This window comes from Mobula birostris, chromosome 14, assembly GCF_030028105.1.
Source record: "Mobula birostris isolate sMobBir1 chromosome 14, sMobBir1.hap1, whole genome shotgun sequence".
Classification (NCBI taxonomy): Eukaryota; Metazoa; Chordata; class Chondrichthyes; order Myliobatiformes; family Myliobatidae; genus Mobula; species Mobula birostris.
The window spans coordinates 18,833,565-18,856,668 of NC_092383.1; the positions used below are offsets into that span (position 1 = coordinate 18,833,565).

The 23,104-nt window shown below is 41.9% G+C and overlaps 1 protein-coding gene across 1 annotated transcript; it reads right to left on the reverse strand.

Annotated features, from left to right (window-relative positions):
* Positions 1-2,208: 2,208 nt before the first annotated feature.
* Positions 2,209-18,495, reverse strand: pdcd7 (programmed cell death 7). The gene is made up of 5 exons (XM_072277705.1): positions 16,845-18,495; positions 12,022-12,160; positions 5,605-5,841; positions 3,392-3,476; positions 2,209-2,418 (listed from the first exon to the last, which is right to left on the reverse strand). The coding sequence occupies exons 1-5, from the start codon at positions 18,450-18,452 to the stop codon at positions 2,289-2,291; spliced, it is 2,199 nt and encodes a 732-aa protein (XP_072133806.1). The 5' UTR covers positions 18,453-18,495; the 3' UTR covers positions 2,209-2,288.
* Positions 18,496-23,104: the final 4,609 nt, after the last annotated feature.

A 23,104-nucleotide genomic window follows, 5' to 3' on the forward strand; every position in this document is an offset into this window, starting at 1 on the left:
TTTCTGTAATCAAATGATTTCTATAATTAAATATAAATCCTCACTCTAAGGTGGAAGTATCAAATACCTAGAGGTTTTAGGTTTAAGCTGCGAGGAAAAAAGCTTCAAGATGTGTGAGGCAAATTTTTACACTGAGAACATTAGGTGCTTAGAACATATTTGCTTATTCAAATCTTCCAACAATCCTGAAACCTAATCAAACGGCTTCAAGACGTTGGTCTCAGTACCTCCTTCAGGACTCCAGTTGCACAAGAAGGACTTTATTCATTTCCATAGATGCTGCCTGACCTGCTGAGTTCCTCCAGCATCTTGCGTGTGTTGCTTTGGATTTCCAGCATCTGCAGAATTTCTTGGGTCCTTGATTTCCTCACTTGCAGACTCCAGTCATTTTGCATTGACAACAACATCTCCTCCATAATCTCCATCAGCACAGGTGAACCACAAGGCTATGAGCTTAGCCCCTTGCTCTACTCACTTTATACTTCATGACCGTGAGGCTAAGCACACCTCCAATGCCATATTTAAATTTGCCGATGACACCACTGTTGTTGGCATATCAAATCAGCATATAGGAGGGAGAAAGAAAATCTGACTGAGTGGTGCCACAACAACCACCTTTCACTCAATGTCAGCAAGACCAAGGAGCTCATTATTGACTTCAGGAGGAGGAGGAAAACAGAGGTTTATGAGCCATTACTCACTGGGGGAAATCAGAGGTGGAGGGGGTCAGTAACTTTAAATTCCTCTGTTATTATTACAGAGGATCTGTCCTGGGTCCAGCACTTAAGTGCCATTACGAAGAAAGCATAGTAGTGCTTCTACTTTTGTTAGACGTGTGCAAAGATTCAGTATGTCACCTAAAGCTTTGACAAACTTCTCTAGATGTGTGGTGGAGAGTATATTGACTGGTTGCATCACCACCTGGTATGTATTTAAGACCATAAGACATACGAGCAGAATTAGGCGATCTGGCCCATCAAGTCTGCTATGCCATTCAATCATGGCCGATCCTTTTTTTCTATCTCCTCCTCAGCCCCAGTTCCTGGCCTTCTCCCCATAACCTTTGATGCCATTTCCAATCAAGAACCTATCAATCTCTGCCCTAAATACACCCAACGACCTGGCCTCCACAGCTACACGTGGCAACAAATTCCACAAATTCACAACATTTTGGCTAAAGAGATTTCTCCGCATCTCTGTTTGAAAGGGCACCCTTCTATACTGAGGCTGTGCCCTCTTGTCCTAGACTCTCCCACCATGGGAAACATCCTTTCCACGTCTACTGTCTAGGCCTTTCAAAGTTCAAAAGGTTTCAATGAAATCCCCACCCTCCCCCCATCCTTCTGAATTCCAGCGAGTACAGATCCAGAGGCAGCAAACCTTCCCGTATGATAACCCTTCAAATTCCTGGAATCATCCTTGTGAACCTCCTCTGGAAAATCCTACAAATGTAGGGATAATGCTCAATCCATCATAGGCAAAGCCCTCTTCACCACTGAGCACATCTACGGAAGAGGTTCACAACCTGGAGCCCACAGACCCCTTGGTTAATGGTAGGGATCCAAGGCACAAAAATAGTTGGGAATGTTGACACAAGAAAGCAGCACCCATTATCAAAGACTCCCGCCATCCAGGCATGCTCTCTTCTCGCTGCTGTCATCAAGAAAGTACAGAAGCCTCAGGACCCATTCCACCAGGTTCAGGAATAGCTATTAAACTGGCTTTAAGTTTCATAAAACTCCAATAATACAGCATGCTCAGGACACCAGTGGCGCTGGATTAGCAAATTATATTATTAACATGAGTGGTTCAATACACATTTCAGAAGTTATACAGTAATATTGTAAATTTCCCAGTGATCCAGTTAATCTTAATTGTATATGGATACAAGATCACACTAAGCGGTAGGGGAGTCATTGTTAGTGGCACAGGAACCAGGGCCCTGGCCACCAGTCAGAGGGAGTGTGGGAAATATTACTTTGTCACCAAATCATCAAGATTTCCAAATGGTCAGATGGTAGATTATCTACAGTTTACTGCATTTCTTACTCTGCATGCTTACTTAGTGACAAGTAATTGCTGATCTACAGCAATAGAGACCTACAGCATCATAAAGCGCTTAGGGAGTTTTGTTTTCTGCGACCTTTGCTTACAAAGTGAACAGTTTTATGAATTTTATATAATATCAAACAGTCACAGAACTCTAAATAAGATAAATCCACATTTATTTATTATAAAACAGATGCTCATCTTTAACCCAAAAAAATCTTAAGCTAAAGAGAAGGACATCAACTTTCGTTCTGTTTGAGTGCAGTTCGCCATACGTCTGATGAAGGTGGACACGGAAAGACCCAACCTTGCGGAATACTGCTACCTTCAGGATGATCTCCTGGGACAAGGTATCGATCCCATTCTTGCCTTGTAGGGAAAAGGAAAAAATGCAATGTCAACATGTACACTTTAGAAATACACCATTAAGTAACTATTAGAAACGTACTTTATTCTGTCTGTTACTACTGTTCTCAACACAGCTTTCAAGCAGCACGTATAACTGTGCTGTAAGCTTTTGATGAGGGGTAGGGAAGGGAAGGGGCAAGACTAACTGATTCTGTTTAATCCAACATAGAAAATAAAATAAATAAAAATAAGATTTAATAGGATAAAAAAAATTAAATCAACTATTTTAAGCATGGTGGACATGTAGACAAATACCAGCTCATTTCATATAAAGGCAAAAAAGCAGTGTAATTCTCCAAATAAAGAAATGAGAGTATAACAAAACAACATGAAACCTGGCAAATGTTAATGCAGTGTCTCATCCAACAAACTTTTTTTTGTTAAATGAATTGATATGCAAAAATATTCCAGAAAGTTTAATAAAATGCAAGGCCCTTGTAGGGATATTTTTTTAAAGTGCAGATATGTAAAATTTGAAATGAAAACACATAAATGCTAGAAGCTCTAAGTTGAAAAAGAAGTGGAGCTTTTGTTTCAAATTGAGAATCCCTCATCAGTTCATTGCTCCAATGCTGCTTAACCTGTTTCCAGAGTAGTTTCTTTTCATTTTAGGTGAATGCCTTGTCACCTTCCAAGCAGTTGATAGCTAACAGTTTCTTTACACAAACCACTTCATGTCTTGCTGCAGTTCAACTGATTTTTGTAAAAATGCTAAATTATAGGACAACTCTCACTTAACTCCAAAGAACTGATACAGCCCTTGCTCAAAGATGGAGAACATTTCCTTCTTAAAAGTGTTAAATTATTAAATACTCCCAATTGTGTAAAATACTCCATCAGCTTGAATAATCACATTTTCCTCAATCTTTTAGAGGAACCAATTATACTCAAGGATACAAATATCTGGAGCATGATAAGATGAATTAATCCTTACCTGATTTGAATAAGTGCATGAGAAGAATGTTCAGCTTGCAAGTAATATTGACGAAACGGTTGTAGTGGGTGGTCTACAGGCAAATCTATTGCACAAAGAAAAGCATATAAAAATCACCTGGTGCTTCTTTGTGTGGATGACAGTGTTACTTTCAAGGAGTAATCAGTTACATTAATGGCTATGAAAGGAAGCAGTGGAGATCTATTGAACAGATGTAATTATGCTGGGTTTTTTTTGCATAGTAGAGGAATTAAGGGTTACAGGGAAAAGACACGTAGGCAGAGATCTGTCCATGGCAAGATCAGCCATGATCCTATTGAACAGCGGAGCAGACTGAACGAGCCAGATTGCCTACTCCTGCTCCTATTTCTTATAATCTCAAGGTTGAGCAGTAGATCTACAATAAGGAAAACTCAATTTGTTGGAGAAGCTTAATCAATACAACAGACAACAAATATGATTAAAAATCTATTCACATAAAAGCCCGCTGCAGATGCTGCATAGCAGGGGAAAAAAAAGTGGAAAATTGCTGGAGCCTCTCAGTAAGTTAAGTAGCATCTGCAAAGAGAATAGATGATGTTTCAGGCTAGCCCCCTTTGGTTAGAATTGGTTTCTGAACAATGGTAGCCAGCTGTAACTAAAGGTGGTTGATCTGAAACACCATGGTATTTAAATGTACATTCTTTAGCTGAATTACTCTTAACCATGTTTCAAAGGCTCATTAACATAAGAACAGTTGCTTGATTGTTACAGCAATGCAGTGGTTTGATATGAAGTGAACTAAGTATGAGAAAGTAAACGCAAACACGAGGAAATCTGCAGATGCTGGAATTTCAAGCAACACACATCAACGTTGCTGGTGAACGCAGCAGGCCAGGCAGCATCTCTACGAAGAGGTACAGTTGATGTTTCGGGCCGAGACCCTTCATCAGGACTAACTGAAGGAAGAGCTAGTAAGAGATTTGAAAGTGGGATGGGGAGGGATGGAGCCAAGAGCTGGACAGGTGATTGGCAAAAGGGATATGAGAGGATCATGGGACGGGAGGCCTAGGGAGAAAGGAAGGGGGAGGGGGGAAGCCCAGAGGATGGGCAAGGGGTATAATGAGAGGGACAGAGGGAGAAAAAGGAGAGTGAGAAAAAGAATGTGTGTATATAAATAATGGATGGGGTATGAGGGGGAGGTGGGGCATTAGCAAAAGTTTGAGAAGTCAGTGTTCATGCCATCAGGTTGGAGGCTACCCAGACGGAATATAAGGTGCTGTTCCTCCAACCTGAGTGTGGCTTCATCTTTACAGTACAGGAGGCCGTGGATAGACATATCAGAATGGGAATGGGACGTGGAATTATAATGTGTGGCCACTGGGAGATCCTGCTTTCTCTGGCGGACAGAGCGGAGATTGTTTCACTGAATTCTCCCGATGCGGCCTTCTATATATTGGCAAGACCCGACGCAGACTGGGAGATCGTTTCACTGAATTCTCCCAATGCGGCCTTCAATGTATTGGCGAGACCCAACACAGACTGGGAGATCGTTTCGCTGAACTTCCGATGTGGCCTTCTATATATTGGCGAGACCCGACGTAGACTAGGAGATCGTTTCGCTGAACACCTATGCTCTGTCCGCCAGAGAAAGCAGGATCTCCCTGTGGCCACACATTTTACTTCCACGTCCCATTCCCATTCTGATATGTCTATCCACGGCCTCCTGTACTGTAAAGATAAAGCCACACTCAGGTTGGAGGAACAACACCTTATATTCCGTCTGGGTAGCCTCCAACCTGATGGCATGAACATTGACTTCTCAAACTTCTGCTAATGCCCCACCTCCCCCTCGTACCCCATCTGTTAGTTATTTATATACACACATTCTTCTTCTCTCTCTCTTTTTTCTCCCTCTGTCCCTCTGAATATACCCCTTGCCCATCCTCTGGGTCTCTGGGTCCCCCCCCCCCTTGTCTTTCTTCCCGGACCTCCTGTCCCATGATCTTCTCATATCCCTTTTGCCTATCACCTGTCCAGCTCTTGGCTCCATCCCTCCCCCTCCTGTCTTCTCCTATCATTTTGGATCTCCCCCTCCCCCTTTCAAATCTCTTACTAGCTCTTCTTTCAGTTAGTCCTGACGAAGGGTCTCTGCCCGAACCATCGACTGTACCTCTTCCTAGAGATGCTGCCTGGCCTGCTATGAAAAAGTAAAGTCCAGCTATTACAAGTACCTGGGTCTCCAAATAGCATTGATTCAACTTCACGTTGCTGTTTTTCTAACTTCTCCCTCTCTTTCTTCATTTTTTTCTCATTTTCTCTTTTCCTTTCTTCTTCTTGTTCCCCTTCCAGCATAACTCTCAGGGCTCTTTCTTCTGCATCGTAGAGATCACTACGTTTTTTAATTAATTTTCTAAGCCTTTCAATATGATGCTCAAAATTTTCATCAGCAGAAGCAGGAGGATGAACACCTGTATAAACAAATCATATGAATCATAAATTGGAATTAATTATATTCTTACAAACTGAGTACTCATAAACAAAATCTGCGAAATATTTTGTGCATATACTGTTTATATTTTGTATTTACGGTTAGTATTTTCTTTTTTTTTTAAACAGAACATCGAAAAACTGGTACCATAAGTTTCTTAGACTCAAAATATTCTCAAGGTTATAAAACTATTTCATAAAATTTACAGACTAGAACTGGGAGTATAAAACAAAGAATCTTAGTGACAAAAAGAGTCCTATTTGTGGCTTCTGTCAGAACAATATTCACAATAGTACAGCACAGGAACAGGCCCTTTGGCCTATAAAGTTGTGCTGAACTAATTAAATAATCAAATGCCCAACTAAACGAATCCCTTCTATCTATACAATATCCATATCCTTCCACTTCCTGCACATTTGTGTGCCTATTTATAAGTCTCTTGAATGCCTCTATTGTATTTGCCTCCAGCATTCCACCACTCAGCATAAAAACATCCCTTGAACTTACCTGCTCACCTTAAATGCATGCCTTCTGGTATTAGACATTTCAATCCTGGGAAAAAGATACTTGCTACATATTTGTGCCTCTCATAATATAAACCTCTGTCAGATCCTCCACTCAGCTCCTGCCATTCCAGAGAAAACAACCCAAGTTTATCCAATACTCCTTATTGCACAAGTCTCTAATCCAGACAGCATCTTATCAAACCTCTTCTGCGCCCTTTCCAAAGCTTTCATAACCTTCCTTTAATGGGACGACCCGAACTGAATGGAACACTCCAGATGCTGTAGAGTTTTAAAAGTTGAATTACAATGATTAAAAGGGGTTTGGACATATATCTGAATGGGAAGTAGGATTAGCGTCAACAGACGTCATTCTTGTCATGGATGAGATGGACCGAAAGGGCCTGATTCTGTGCTGTATATTTCCACTATTCTAACCACCTCTTAATCAGTTCAAAGTTTCTGTATATTACAGTACTAAAGTTCATGCTATCTTTTTTTCTCAGCATGCAAAAAGAGAATATTTTTTCTGCTCTTGATGTTTTCTGTAGTCTACCATATTGACAAATCAAACAAGTGTTTGAACCACATGTTTTCTCAAAGCCAAAAGATGATTTTATCGAAGAGTTGGCCCTTAAGGCCAAGTGTAAATATTCATGATAACAGCAGTGAAATAGTTCTTTGGGGGGGGGAGGAAATATTAAAGTTTATTTCAAATTACATTTCAACCTATAAAGGATGTATATTTAGTGAAAAAGAAGTATATTAAAATATTTTCACTATGCAGTTACACTTAATGAATAAATGGAAAAGGCCATTACTGAAGGTTCATCATTATCTCCACAAGCTGTTTGGAAGACACAGGATTAATGAGGCTAACAGCCTGTTATAACTTCCAAAATATGTTGCAATGCATAAAAAGAACTTGTAACTTCCAAAATATGTTGCAATGCATAAAAAGAACTTGTAAGATGAATTTCGACATTAGAACTTCCCTTTTCTCACCTGCTTGCATTTTATGTTCTTGTGAACAAATTGTATACACTTATTAATAGCTCCTGTACACATGCATAGCATTCTAAGCCATCAACACAGACATTAATAAGCTGACTGCACTCTCTGGGGAAGAGTAAATGGGCACTTCTACAGCTGAAAGCAATCAGTACATGAGGAAAGCATATCAGTTTATGCTTGCATTATATACAGTATACATTATGGTGCTGTGTGCAGAAAACAATCTAAAGAAGGCAGCTTCTGAAAATGATTGGTTACTGCTGGCAGCTGAGAGCCAGAAGAGCCTGTTATGATATACTATGAAATAAGTCTTTGTATTTTCAAGCCTTAATCATTGATCATTATTCAGTACTCATATGAAATTCCACAAAGCAATTCCTGGTGCAAGTTATAACTAATGCACTCTGTTCAGGATTCAGAAGTCACGGAATTATGTGAATGCAGCAAGCATTAATTCAAATGAGATCCTGTCTTCATTTCTAATGTACACTGCAAGCAGTAATCCATTTGAAATTAAAAGTGACAGCTTTGTAAACAAACAGTGCTTTCTACAGAGCAGAGACTACAGATAAACAGCAAGACACTGACTGCTCGAGAGATGTAGTTTATAAACTGATATGACCATGAGATGGTCTCATATGAATCAGCCAAATCAGAGGTATTTTCTCTCAGGTACAGTGTGCTCCCCATTGTAAATATGTAATGTAATTGAACCAAGTGAAAGACTCAAAATTTCTGAGTAAACAGTACCATAGCAGCTATTAAAATTGTATCAAGTCAACTGTACTAGCTTTGTTCTTTAGTGCAGTGGTTTCCAACTTGCAGTCAACAAACCCTCAGTTAATGGTAGGGGTCCATGCATTAAAAAAAGTTGGAAAACCATGATTTAGAGAAATAAACAGTTGACCTTGGGCCAAGACCCTTCACCAGGAATGAACTTAGTTTGAGGTTGGAGAGACCTCTCATATCAACCAGCTTCCATTTCCACATGACTCAGATCACACTAGGAACAGTTGGAGGTGCATCCAAAATACTTTTGTGACCTGTAATGTGGACAGCAATGTCAGCTGTCTAAGGAGATAAGTAATTATTAGTGTCACCTGTTCAAACCAATAACCACGTGTCAACAAAGTCTCAAAGAACACGGTGGAGAGATGAGTTGGTAGATATAAGAGAATGAGATGCATTTTTATAAGGGACTTGCTACAAGATAGCACTGGGGAGTTTGATGAGACAGCACCTCCACTAGCAAAACACTGTTAATGATGCCAAAAGGGTGCATCTACTCTTGTTAGGGAGACTGTACAGCTGCATATTTGATTGTATGTGCAAAGAATATCTTTGAAACAAGACCCAGATGGGGTTAAGGAGTGGGAACTTCTAACACTTTATATGAAAGGGAACTTAATAAACTTTGGTGAGGCCTTATTTGAAGCACTATGTGCAGTTTTGGACACCTATCTATAAGAAAGATGTAAATAAGGTTGAAACAGTACAGAGAAAATTTACAAGGACGTTGCAGGGACTGGAGACCTGAGTTTATGAGGAAAAATTGAATAGGTTATGATTTTATTTATTGGAATATATAAGATTGAGGGGAGATTTGATACAGGTATACAAAATTATGAGCAGTATAGATAGGGTAAATCCAAGCAGGTTTCCACTGAGGTTGGGTGGGACTACAACCAGAAGTCATGAGTTAAGGGTGAAAGAGGAAAAGGTTAAGGAGAACATGAGGGGCTCAGAAGGTCATGAGTGTGTGCAATGAGTTCCCAGCACAATAGTGCATGCAAGCTTGATTTCAACATTTAAGAGAAGTTTGGATAAGGCCATAAGATAGGGGAGCAGAATTAGGCCACTTGGCCCATCAAGTCTGCTCTGCCATTTCATCATGGCTGATCCAAGTTTCTTCTCTGCCCCAGTCTCCTGCCTTCTCCCCCAGTCTCCTGCCTTCTCCCCATATCCCTTCATGCCCTGACCAATCAAAAATCTATCAAGCTCTGCCTTAAATATACATAAAGACTTGGCCTCCACAGTTGCCCATGGTAAAGAATTTCACAGATTCACCACTCTTTGGCTAAAGAAATTTCTCCTCATCTCTGTTCTAAAAGGACACCACTTTATTCTGAGGCTCTGGTCTTATGGACTCTCCCCCCACAGGAAACATCCTTTCCATCAAGGCCTTTCACTTTTCGAGTAACACACACAAAATGCTGGAGGAACTCAGCAAGCCAGGCAGCATCTATGGAAAAAAGTAGAGTTGATGTTTCGGGCTGAGACCCATCAATTGGTTTCAATGAGGTCACACCTCATTCTTCGAATTCCAGCAAATTTGGGCCCAGAGCAATCAAACGCTCTTCATATAACGAACCATTCAATCCTGGAATCATTTTCGTGAACCTCCTTTGAATCCCCTCCAGTTTCAGCACATCCTTTCTATGGGGCCCAAAACTGCTCTCAATGGGACTAGGCAGTTTAACTGGCTCAGCACATACTAGATGAGCTGAAGGGCCTGTTTCTGTGCTGAACTTTTCTATGACTCTATACATTATGAGCTCAATGATATAGAAGGGGGAACTTGCACAGTAAGTTCTTTCTGATTTTAAGTGTTTGCACTATTTTTGTCCTTCCCTTTTGTTTTGCTTAGTATGGAAATGGCTTGACAGAAATATTATACCTCGCCACGCATTTTGGCATGGCACTTATTGAGTTCAGGTCCACAATCCTGATGACCTCAGCCAGTCCCTGACACTAATTACTACCATCCATAAACCCTTCACTTCTGGGGAGAAGCAGACCATTTTGTCTGAGTAGCCCTGACTCAGATTTACATGTGGGAATGCAGAACTTTTGGCTCACTTTAGAAGATATGATTGAAATTCACCAGAGGCACTCTAAAGCTACATGTTTTAATATACAAATATTATGGCCTAGAAGTGCAGGATGGCACCTGAACGACTAGTGGGAGTGCCAGTAACAAAGGAAGATATTGCAACTGAAAAGGTGAGGTAAGGGAGGGAATGGGGTGAGGTGAGAGTAAATGGGGAATGAGAATATGAGTAGTTCAGAAACCTGATGAGTGCACCATGGATGATGCAAAATATCAAGCCCACGAGGAATACTCGGACAGACAGTTCTAGGTGGGATGATCTAATCTTCCTGAAAATAATTCAGGTTTGAGATCAGTTCACCAGAAAGTTTTAGATTTGTGGGTTGCAGTGGAATCCACCTAATCTATAGCACAATGCAAGGAAGAAATATGGGGAAATCTGGAAGGGAAATAGTAAGTTGCCGTTGGTAGATATACCTAATGTGAGAATACAGAGAATTTGCTTTGTATTTCAGCACTCCAGGCACAGCAAGGGTCTGCCATATGGATACAGAAGGATAAAAAAGAAATGATATATTACAGCTGTGACTATTTATAATACAGGTGCAAAGGGCAATATAATGAGGGCAGAGAGAAGTTGCGTACTTGAGATTGAGCTAATGCACCTTCCAGAGGATCTCTGAGCATACCCAAACTGTCCTGAAGATACGTACACTTCGTAAGGCAAGTGCTATCACAGACTCAAAGAAGGGAGAGATTACATGGATAAGTCAAGTTAAGCAAAGATGGATGATCCACAAAGCAGACGTTACCCACAGGGACTAGTCAGGAGTTCCAGGGAGAACCAAGTGCAGCGGCAGCAGACATTAAAGTAAAGGTACAGGTGCACTATAAAAGGTGAGGTGGTAGGGTTTGCTCCCAGGTGGATAGGACCACAGGTGGTGCCACTGAAAAATGACACCTGTGTCTGTGTGCTGACTCAGGGAGGAAGTCAGTAGAAACACTAGACTCAAGTTAAATGCCATGTATCATTGCTCCTACTAACAATTTTGTTATAGGAAATGTAAATTGATAAAGACCTGTCTTCTCCATCTGACGGAAGACAGATGTTAACAGACCAATGGATACAAGAGAACGGGTGCGTGGATGCGGAAGGGAGGCGGAAGCACTTGTCAGCACATGACTATGAAAGCGTTAAAGTATAATAGTAATTGTATTTTTTTAAACAAAGGCTTGTTCTGGGAGTTAGATGTTTACTGATATAGATCAGGAAAGTCTTGGAAAAAAAGATGGGAAGGGATAGTAGTTAATGACATAGACACCAAGTTCCACAACTTGAACAGGCAGGGCGGGGTGGAGTGAGGTGAAGTGAGAGAAGAGGAAAGAAAAGAGAAGTACACAGTGTCAGAAGGCAATTACTCCGGTCTGGAAGTGAGTAAACACCAGTTGATCTGGGCCATAGGATACAACAGGGAGGAGGGAGGATGGTTGAAGGATAAGGTGTCATTGAGTCATGGTCCCTACATCCATTGGGTACAGACCACCCCAAACACTCCTTTAGATGGATTAAAAAAACCTAGCAGAATGAACTAGTAAAGCAACATAAAGTAGGTCAAGCAAAGATCATTGAACAAGTTAAAAACAGAAGAACTTTTGGGATCTAGGAAAAGGACAGAAAGGGCTTATTTTGTTCTTCTGACCTATAAACGAGAAAGGTTATTCAAGTGGCCCTATACAAAGCCTATCCATCTTTTTGGCTAACCTACTGTAAAATATTGTGCAGTTGACTCCAAGTGTGGAATAGATTTCACACCTTTTCTAGCTGCAGCTTCCTTCCTCAATTTCCGTAACTTCTCGAGAGCCCGGAGGATATCCACTAATCTCTTTGCATCTGCTTGTTTCTTCCGCACTTCTGACAAGACACTGTCGGCTGCAGCTTTTAGTTCACGCTCCTACAAAAGCAAAAGTACAAAATTAAATCCAGTTGCTTTGAATATTGAAAACTAAATGATTTGAAAAGTAAGTGTCATTTGTTTCAATCTTATGCACCCCCCCAAAAAGCAAGAATAAAAACATTATTATTTCTATTAACCGATCCACGGAGATGTCTCTGCTGGTTTGCGGATCTGTTGCACTCAACTACTACTTTCAAAACAAAAGTCACATCTCACTGCTTCAAAGCACGGCAGTTGTGGTTTTGAGAATAAAGCAACTTTTGACTCTCCATAAATTTGTCACTCAGTAATGGTAGTAAGTACTTACTGGCTCTAACTCACCCCAGAAATTCCGTAATTATCTGTAGCATATATTCAGATACCACACCTGTTTGTGTCAGGAAATATAACATCAAAAAAACTACAGTCTCATGGTGCAAAACAAAGTTTGGTCCACGAATGATTGACACAAACTTTATATCTTTATTCCCAAACTGCAGCAATGTGCGAATATGACAGGTTATCAAACCCATCAGGAATGATAGTTTTTTTATACACCTAGTTTTGATAGATAAACATCATCTTCAAATTATCAGGATACCAGTTACACTAATCTGCATATTTACTGATTTTTAATGTTCTGTGAAGCAGCCCAAGTAAAATTAACAATGCTTACAATCACAGCAGCTAATCATTCAACCAATTAAAAACAACTAGTCTTTGAAACAGACTAAAGCCAATGATATTAAACAATTGCCTGGGTAACTGTCCATTCATAATTATCCATTAAAGAATAAATAAATCTCAGTTCAGAATTATCCAAACAAAGCATGCCTGTATTCTACTCTAAAGGATCATCACATATTTTTTTGAACACTGACTATTCTATATACTACTACAACTCTCATACTCTGTTTGTTTGTGACCTCCAATTAGCGCAAACGGCCTTACAGTAGCATTATGCTAAATCGACAAAATGAACTAACTTACAGAATGCAGGCAAAGTTCAGGGTTATATATTCGTATAAAACTACTCACTCGCCAAAATCCACAGCCCCGCTTTCACCCAAGAGCCGATGTGAGCCATGATGGAAACCACGACGCGACACCACGACGCATGCGCACGGCCAGCCTCAGAAGCGACTCACGATGCTCACAGCAGCGACACCAACTGGAGCAAAAGGGCAGGGCAGCTCTATTTCCAGCGGTCACATTCTGCTAATCACCATCAGCATGTGCAGGATTGGGACAGATCAAACTGAGACCCATCAATAAGAGATAATTAAATCTTATTGTAATGACGTACTTCGAGACACCCATCAAACCCTTTACTGCAGTCAAAGAACAGCGGTGACTATATCACGTGCATTTAGGAGAGCGCCAACCATATCATCAAGAATAATCAGCATCCTGGAGGCTTTGGTGTTACTGCTGCGTAACTTCTATCCAGCATTAGGGTAAAAAAATATGGTCAGCCTAATTATGCCGCATGGAAAGAGAAGGGGGACATTATGGTCAAGAGATGACGCCAAACATCGCCAGGAAGCGGCAAGGAGAGGGAGAGAACAAGAATCGGATGAGGCCAGGGCCGCATGACTCCAGGATCAAAGAGTCAGGACAAAAAAAGATGAGAGAAGAAGAGACAGAGGAGGAGCGGCATGCACGTCTCCAAAATGTCAACAACTGGCATAGGAGGAGGAGAGATGAAGAGACAAAGGAGCTGAGAAATGCACGTCTCCAGGATCAGAGACAAAGAACAAACAGCAGAGGAGATGAAGAGACGGGGGATGAAAGGGCTGCATATCTCCAGAATGACAAAAACAGGCACAGGAGGAGGAGAGAGGAAGAGACAAATGAGCAGAGAAATGCATGTCTCCAGGATCAGAGACAAAGAATAAACGTAGAAGAGATGAAGAAACAGCGGATGAAAGGACTGCACGCCTCCAGAGTGACAAGAGGCACAAGGGTGGCAGGTCAACCAGAAATAATGCCATCAAAAGTGCCCTTCGTTAAACGAGCTTAATGCCTTTAATGCTTGTTTTGACCAAGGCAGCATGAAGGCACCTCCACAAACCCCCAAAGACCCCATCTTAGTCTGTGAGGTTGATGCAAGAGCATCTTTCAGGAGGGTAAATTCACAGAAAGGACCTGATCCAGACAGCGTACCTCGCCAATACGGAAGACCCATGCTAATCAACTGGCTGAGTGTTTATTGACATCTTCAACGTTTCTCACCGGCAGTCTGAGGTACCCACATGCTTCAATCATACTGATGGCCAAGGAGAACGTGATAACCTGCCTCAATGACTATCATCCAGTAGCACCATGATGAAGTGCTTTGAAAGGTTAATCATGAAGCAAACCAACTCCTGCCTGAAGAGTGACCTGGATCTGCTCCAATTTGCCTATCATCACATCTGATGTCATTTCGTTGGCCCTTCACTCAGCCCTTGAACGACAACGAAGATTAACTATAGCTTCACTGATTACATCTAAGCATTCAACACTATCATCCCCACAAAACTCATCACTAAGGTCCAAAACCTGGGTCTTGGTACCTCCTTGTGCAACTGTATCCTCAATTTCCTCATTCACACACCCCTGTGTATTAAGCTCCCTGTTCTATTCACTTTATGCTCATGATTTTGTGGCTAAGTAGAGCTCCAATTACGTACTTAAGTTTGTTCACGACACCATTGTTGTTGGCCAAATTAGAGGTGGTGATGACTTAGCATACAAGAGGGAGATTGAAGATTAAAGTTGAATGGCGGCACACCAACCACCTCTCACTCAACGCCAGCAAAATCAAAAATGCTAATTATCAACTACAGGAGGAAGAAGGCAAAAGACCATGAGCCAGACCTCATTAGGGGATCTGTGTAGAGGGGGTCAGCAGCTTTAAATTCCATGGCATTATCCTATCCATGGATCTGTCCTGGGACCAGTACACAAGTGTCATCACAAAGAAGGCATAACAGCACATCAGCTTTCCTAGAAGTTTACGTAGAGTCGGTATGTCAACAAAGTGTTTGACAAAGTTCTATAGATGCACAGTGCAGAGTATCCTGAATGGTTGCATCACAGCCTGGTGTAGAAACACCAATGATCAGAAACAGAAAATTCTGCAGCAATTGTTGGATACAGCTAAGCCATTGCATGCAAAGCTCTCCCCACTACTGAGCACATTTACATGGAGCACTGCCACAAGAAAGTAGAATCCATAAGCAAGGACCCCACCATCCTGGCCATATTCTCTCCTCACTACCACCATCAGACAGGAGGTACAAGACCCTGAGGTTCCACATCACCAGGTCCTGATAAGTTATTTAATAGCAACCCATCAGGCTCCTGAAACAGCGCGGGTAACTTCACCGACTACAATTCTGAGCTGATTCTACAACCTACAACCTCACTTTCAAGGACTCTTTAAAACTCATTTTTGGCGCTCTGTCCGCCAGGAAAAGCAAGATCTCCCAGTGGCTACACATTTTAATTTCACGTCCCATTCCCATTCTGATATGTCTATCCATGGCCTCCTCTACTGTAAAGATGAAGCCACACTCAGGTTGGAGGAACAACACCTTATATTCCGTCTGGGTAGCCTCCAACCTGATGGCATGAACATTGACTTCTCAAATTTCCGCTAATGCCCCACCTCATCCGTTATTTACTTATTTATATACACACATTCTTTTTTTTCTTTCTCTCCTTCTGTCCCTCTCATTATACCTCTCGCCCATCCTCTGGGCTTCCCCCCTCCCCCTTTTCCTTCTCCCTGGGCCTCCTGTCCCATGATCCTCTCATATCTCTTTTGCCAATCACCTGTCCAGCTCTTGGCTCCATCCCTCCCCCTCCTCCTATCATTCCGGATCTCCCCCTCCCCCTCCCAATTTCAAATCTCTTACTAGCTCTTCCTTCAGTTAGTCCTGATGAAGGGTCTCGGCCCGAAACATCGACCGTACCTCTTCCTAGAGATGCTGCCTGGCCTGCTACATTCACCAGCAACTTTTATGTCTGTTGCTTGAAATTCCAGCATCTGCAGATTTCCTCATGTTTGCGGTCTCATTTTTTTTGTCTTCTATTGCACATTGGTTGTCTGTCAGTAATCATTTATGTATATCATTTTGTAAATTCTATTCTAGTTCTTTATTTTCCTCTAAACGCCTGTAAGGAAATACATTCCAAGGTAGGATGTAGTGACACGTATGTATCTTGATCATAAATTTTAATTTCAACTTTGACATCCGATTAGATTTCCAATCAAAGTTCCTTTAAAAAATCCAATTTCCAAACATGAAATTTAAACCATTCACAAAACCTATGTAACTGACTTTAAGTCTCACAAACTAGAAAATCTGCAAATGCTGGAAATTCAAAAGCAACACACACAAAATGCTGGAGGAACTCAGTAGGCCAAGCAGCTTCTGTGGAAAAAGTGTTAACAGGCAACATTTCAAGCTGAGACTCTTCTTCCTTTCCTGAAGGTCTTGGCCCAAAACATTGACGGTTAACCCTTTTCCATAGATGCTGCCTGGTCTGCTGAGTTCCTCCAGCATTTTGTGTGTGTTGCTACCTCAAGTCCGTATGTTTTACTAATCTAGTTAACAGGGTATTTCTGAAAATGCCTGGAGAAAGCAATTAATATGATATAGAGATCATTAAGAAGCCAAATGTGTAATATAGTAAAGATTTGATTAAATACCCTTTTCTTCTCTTCAACTTCTCGGATACAATTCATTCTCCATTTCTCAATCATCGCTTCCTTTTCTGCCATCCTTGCCATTTGTTCCTGTTTTTCTAAACACCACTCTTGCTTCTTCCTTTGAATATTTCTTCTTTTCTTTTTAATTGCATCCAGCTTTTTTTTCACAGTGCTGACATACTCACTATCTGTAAGGGTCTTTAGTTTCTCCTGTAAAACAGTTTTTATCTCAATTGCTTTTAGGTAAGATTCGGTCCAAATCTCTTCATTTTCTACATTTTGCCTCAATTGCTGGCATAAAGCAGTAAGTTCGGCCACAAATTTGCACGCACTCAGCACAGATTCTTTCACTTCACTAACTAATGGCACAGATTTTGATTTTTGGCTCTCTGAAGGCCGTGACTTACACTTTGACACAAACCTCATGAGCCAAAATTCATCTTGCTCCTTTGTCCGTTCACTGTTTTTGAAGTCCTGGAATTGATCGGGTGATAAGAATTTGGTTACTGATTCCTTTCTCTGCTGTTGCTCTATACCACTATCTTTTAAACCTTGTGGGAAATTAGCAACACAAGGCCAAGGCATGGCCATTTCATCACTCTTGTACTGCAAACCATGTTCATTCTTCCAGGACAGAATATCCACTGACAAACTTGGGAAGTTTTGTTGATTATTATGGCTCTGGTTCACTAATTGAGAACTTTGGGGTCCAAATCTAGCAGGTAAGTTAAGACCTCCACTTTGAGGTGTAGTTTGATTTGGGCACGAACTGTTTTCAGGTTGAGAAGTCACATTTTGAAGGTTGGGTGGTGGTACATCTCTCTCAGGGAAGGGTGGGTGTTGCTCGGGTTGCGAATTTGCCCGAAAGGAATACTGCTGTTGGGCATCCAAGTGTTTCTGTTGGTATGGGTGTTGAGGAAGATAATACGACTGTCCATTCTGGGGATAATGATTTTGATGAGGATAAACCGGATGGTCCTGGCAGAGAAATCCCCCAGAGGGGCAGGTTTGATCTCTGCCTTCATAAGTCTGCTGGTGGGACATGGGGTCAGGAGCCTGTAAGTGGGGAGGGTAGTTCTGCAGGCGGGGTGGCTGCCCCTGCTGGCCTTGATCCCAGGGGTTGGGAGGACGTTCAGGTCCTTGTGGGTGTGGCGGACGATCTTGATGATGCCCCTGCGGGCGAGGAGGGTAGTCCTGGTGAAGGTAAGGGGGGTGGTCGCTCCCCCACGGCCGGGGAGGGTATTCCAGGGGCTTGTTGTCCTGGGCCTGGGACGAGTACTGGCCCCGATGCTCCTGATCCCAGAGCTGCTCCTCTAACCGCTCCGCTCTACCCAGAGACGCTGGGGGGCCTCGGGGGGAACCCCGGTCCCGGCCGCCCTGGTAGGAAGGAGCATCAGGCCTCCAGTCGCTCCCGGCCCGGCTCCTCTCCAGCCCAGGGAATCCATGCTGCCCTCCGGGAAGAGAATACGCGCCGGCCGCCTTCTCCTCACTCCGACCAGTAGGGTTATAAAATGAGTCGCGGCCTTGGCACTGCGGGGTAAAAGCCGCAGTCGGCGGAACATTCCGCCGGTCAGGGAGCCCACGGCAGAATGGCGGAGCCCACTCCATCGCCGCCTAGAACGGCCGGCCCGCCCGCCACTCAACGTCATCTAATTGACAACAACGCCCGACCAATCAACACACGGGAAGGGCGGGTCTACAAGATGGTACCCGGTGTTTAGGGTTGAGCGCCGCCTGGAGTCGCCCAGACCAACTACTTCCACTGAGGGCAAGTCTTCCTCAATTTTTAAACGTTCCCTTTATACGGGCAGAAGAGAGACTACAAAGACTGCAGTGACTGTAGACTAAACAAGAGAAAATCTGCAGATGCTGGAAATCCAAGCAACATACGCAAAATGGTGGAGGAAGTCAGCAAGTCTATGGAAACAAGCTAAACAGTTGACGTTTCCGGCCGAGACCCATCATCAAGATTGTCGGCTCTCTACTGCTCATCTTCCTCCACAGATGCTGTCTGACCTACTGAGTTTATCCAACACTTTGTGCCTATTATTCCAATTATCAATGTTCTTTTCAAAAAAAAATACAATTGAATCCTTAGGGTCAACTTTGATGCATTAGAGACACAAGAGGTTCTGCAATGTTGAAAATCTTGAGCAATGCACACCAAAGTGCTGGGTGAACTCAGCAGGTAAGGCATCATCTACAGTATGGAGGGATTACTAGGCTATTATTTTGTGTTAACAAGAATACTTAAACCCTAGAATCTGAGCTATTAGTCAAATGAAATACATATCTAGCAGACCAGTTATTTTCCTAAACCTTGCACTAACATTCACAGTCATAATGCTGCCTCAGCAGTTGAACACTACGGACCTCTTATATTGCCACTGACTTGTTTCTAATTGAGGATTTGCATTTCTGGTCTTGTTTTTCTTGACAGTCGTGTATAATTTATGCACAGTTTATGTTCGGTGTGCTGCCTGAGTCTACCTGCCTGTAATGCCCCTCCATGCAAGATTCTCATTGTATCCGTACCCAAGTAACCCTTGTTTATGACAATGAACTCAACTTGAGTTCAGGACGATCTGTGTTAATACAGCTATCCACTACAAAGTCATGACATGCAGTTACTGAGGGAGAGGACAGTGCGGGGAAGGGACCAAGGTGAGAAAGTGGCGAGAGATAGAGTAGGAGTGAAGGTACATACATTATGTGTAGAGTGCACAAGAAGGAATAGACAAAATAGTTGAGACTTGGTGGGAGGGGTAGTAAGAATGGGCTACGAGAGCAAGGGTGAAACGTGACCAGGAAGAGTCAAGGGAGAGAGATGGCTGTTGAAAATCTGGGTGGGGTGGATAGGGAGAGAGAGAGAGAGAGGGGGGGGGGTTCTGTTTCACTTGGTAAGTATATTATGCATGTTTTTAATTCTGATTGAATTGTCAGTTAACATTGTTTTACATACTCAGAACGTCGAACAGTACAGCACAGAAACGTGCCCAAGCTTGTGTTTCAGAGCTCAGTCATTTACATCCTAATACTTAACATGCAAATGACTGAGCTCTAGAACACAATCTCAATACCTTAGATCTTAAAAGGAATCCAGTAATCCTGTATCCAATTGTTTAGAAATACTGATGGGACAGCATCTGGCTCACTCATTAATCCACAATATGAGCTGAAAGCTCAGAGCGGTGTTCTAGAGCACGGAAGGGGCCAGGAGCCAGGCCGTGTTCTTGAGGTCTGGATACCAGGGTTCAAGAAGGTTAATTCCTGCCTACCAGGTTTGCATTCAGTACCTGCCTTTGAAGTGCTTGTATGTTTCCAGTTCCCTTTAAACTCACTGGATTTACAGTAAAATTTATTGTACAACTGTGCAACGTATGAATGAAGAATGAAATCAGAATCAGATTAAAACTGACTTATGTGATATAAAATTTGTCATTTTGTGGCAGTAGTACTGTGCAAAGACATAAAATTACTGCTATTTACAAAATAAATAGAGTACAAAAACAAAGGAATAATGAGGTAATGTTTATGTTCAGAAATCAGATGGCAGAGGGGAAGAAGCTGATTCTTAAGCTTTTGTGTTTCACTCTTCAGGCTCCTGTACCTCATCCCTGATTGTAGTAGGCATGCCCCCAATGTTCCCTTGATGATGGATGCCACTTTTTTGAGGCACCACCTTTTGATGTCCTTATGGAGGGGAGGGCTGTGCCTGTAATAGAGCTCGCTGAATCTACAACTCTGCAGTTTATTGCAATCCTGTGCATTGGAGCCTCCACATCAGTCTGTGATGCTACCAGACAAAGTGGTCTCCATGGTAACATCTATAGAAATTGGCAAGAGTCTTTGGTGAAATATCAAATCTCCTCAAACTCCAAATGAAGTAGAACCGCTGGCATGCCTTCTTTGTGATTGGATTAATGTGTCAGCTTCAGGATAGATCCTCCAAGACACTGACAACTAGGAACCTCAAGCAGTTCACCCTTTCCACACTATGAAGACCAGTATGTGTTCTAACATCTTCCCCTTCCTGAAGTCTATAATCAATTCACTGATCTTACTGACGTTGAGAGCAAGGCCACACCACTCAACCATCCAATTTTTATGCCACTTTACTGCCATCTGATATCTTACAAACAACAGCAGTGTTATCTGTGAATTTATAGATGCCATCTGAGGTGTGGCTAGACATTCAGTCATGAATATAGACAGAGTAGAGCAGTGGGCTAGGTATGCATCTTTGGGTATTTGTAGTGGTAACATTTAATAGTCTGGAAAACCTGCTAATCTAGTACTACCATACTCTGGTAATACTAATCTAGACAACAGGGATTCTGCAGATGCTGGAAATTCAAGCAACACACATCAAAGTTGCTGGTGAACGCAGCAGGCCAGACAGCATCTCTAGGAAGAGGTACAGTCGACATCTCAGGCCGAGACCCTTCGTCAGGACTAAGTGAAGGAAGAGTTAGTAAGAGATTTGAAAGTGGGAGGGGGAGGGGAGATCCAAAATGATAGGAGAAGACAGGAGGGGGGAGGGATGGAGCCAAGAGCTGGACAGGTGACAGGTGAATACTAATCTAGTATTGCCAGATTATTGGATTTTTAAAAATTGTATTTAGGTAGAAACTAATAGAACCACATTTTTAAATTACAAATTTTCACTAAGCAATGTTTCTTGGAATTAAATATATATATATATATATATATATATAAAGACAATTGATATACATGGACTACAAATCCCACAAAATTAATTTGCTTTAAATATTAGGGTAAATTAAACTTATTCAAGTGGGAGTTTGCCTACTAACCCAGAGGTAGGTGGAGTAGATGATTAATATTAATCAACTAAAACTGTACACAGGTCAAATCTAGTAAACTAGTCTATTAATCTATTTAATACAAACTGTATGGAGTTAATATTCATAATTTATATTTTTGATTCTATTTAATGCAACAAAAAAACAAAATAATTTCATCAGTCATGAAGAAGGGTCTTTGCTGTTTATTCCTCTAAGACCCTCCAGAAATTTGTACGTGTTGCTCTGGATTTCCAGCTTCTTCAGAATCTTGTGTTTACAAAATGAAGTCTTATTTTTATGATAATATGAGGAATGCAAATAATGTTTTACTGTTTTGTGTGTGGGAAAATACCAATCACAATCGAACTCTTTTTAAAAAATCCGCAATATCTGAAAATCAGGAGCATTTTACTGAATCAAACATTGATGAGCAAGTAAATTCTTGCTTCTAGGCTTTTCCATTTTTTGAGAAAATACATCTGTTTGGAAAGAGAACAGTGTTGCCATTATGATTGGATATATGTGCTTTTCAAGTGTTACAGTAAGTTTTTATAGAATTACATTTACTGTATGGCTATTCTTGTGTGGGCACGTTGCCAAGTGGTTAAGGCATTGGACTAGCGACCTGAAGGTCGTGAGTTCGAGCCCCAGCTGAGGCAACGTGTTGTGTCCTTGAGCAAGGCACTTAATCACACATTGCTCTGCGACGACACTGGTGCCAAGCTGTATGGGTCCTGATGCCCTTCCCTTGGACAACATTGGTGTCGTGGAGAGGGGGGACTTACAGTATGAGCATCTGCTGGTCTTCCACACAACCTTGCCCAAGCCTGCACCATGGAGAGTGAAGACTTTCCAGGCGCAGATCCATGGTCTCGCAAGACTAACGGATGCCTTTATTACAGCTATTCTTACAAAATAGGATCGATTCCTACAATCTGTCTGTCTGTCTAGGTACCATATCCGATGCGGACTTTGGTGACCATGGTTTTCCATGTAGATCTATCCTTCGTTTTTTGGATGACTTCCGTTTCCTCGATGTGTAGCCACCTGGCTATGCTTTTGATATACATAAGCCAGGGTCTTCCTCTGGGTTTACTCCCCTCAATCTTTCCAGAGAGTATGAGCTTTTCTAGTTCACCTTTCCGCATGATGTGTCCTAGGAACCTGAGTTGTCTCTCTTATTGTTGGTATGAGTGATCGAACTGCTTGGGCTCTTCTGAGAACTTCTTCATTTGATGTGTGTGCAGTCCATGATATTTTTAACATTCTCCTGTAGAACCATAATTCAGCTGCTTCTAGTCTCTTTTCCATTGCTGGAGAAATGGTCCAGCATTCACTTAGATAGAATAAATGTAGCACTGCAGTATTCTGTTTTTAGTGTACGTGCTCATCTTTCTGTCCGTTAATATGGTCTTCATTTTTTGGAAAGCTTCTTTCGCCATTGCTATTCTG

Bases quoted from the DNA above. Each gene is read 5' to 3' on its own strand.
- pdcd7 (XM_072277705.1), bottom strand. From the start codon at position 18,452: ATGGAGTGGGCTCCGCCATTCTGCCGTGGGCTCCCTGACCGGCGGAAT. The intron at 12,161-16,844 runs GTATTTAATCAA...TTGCTTTTGTAG, and splicing joins AAGTTGAAGAGAAGAAAAGG to GAGCGTGAACTAAAAGCTGC. The intron at 2,419-3,391 runs GTAAGGATTAAT...TTTCCCTACAAG, and splicing joins CATGCACTTATTCAAATCAG to GCAAGAATGGGATCGATACC.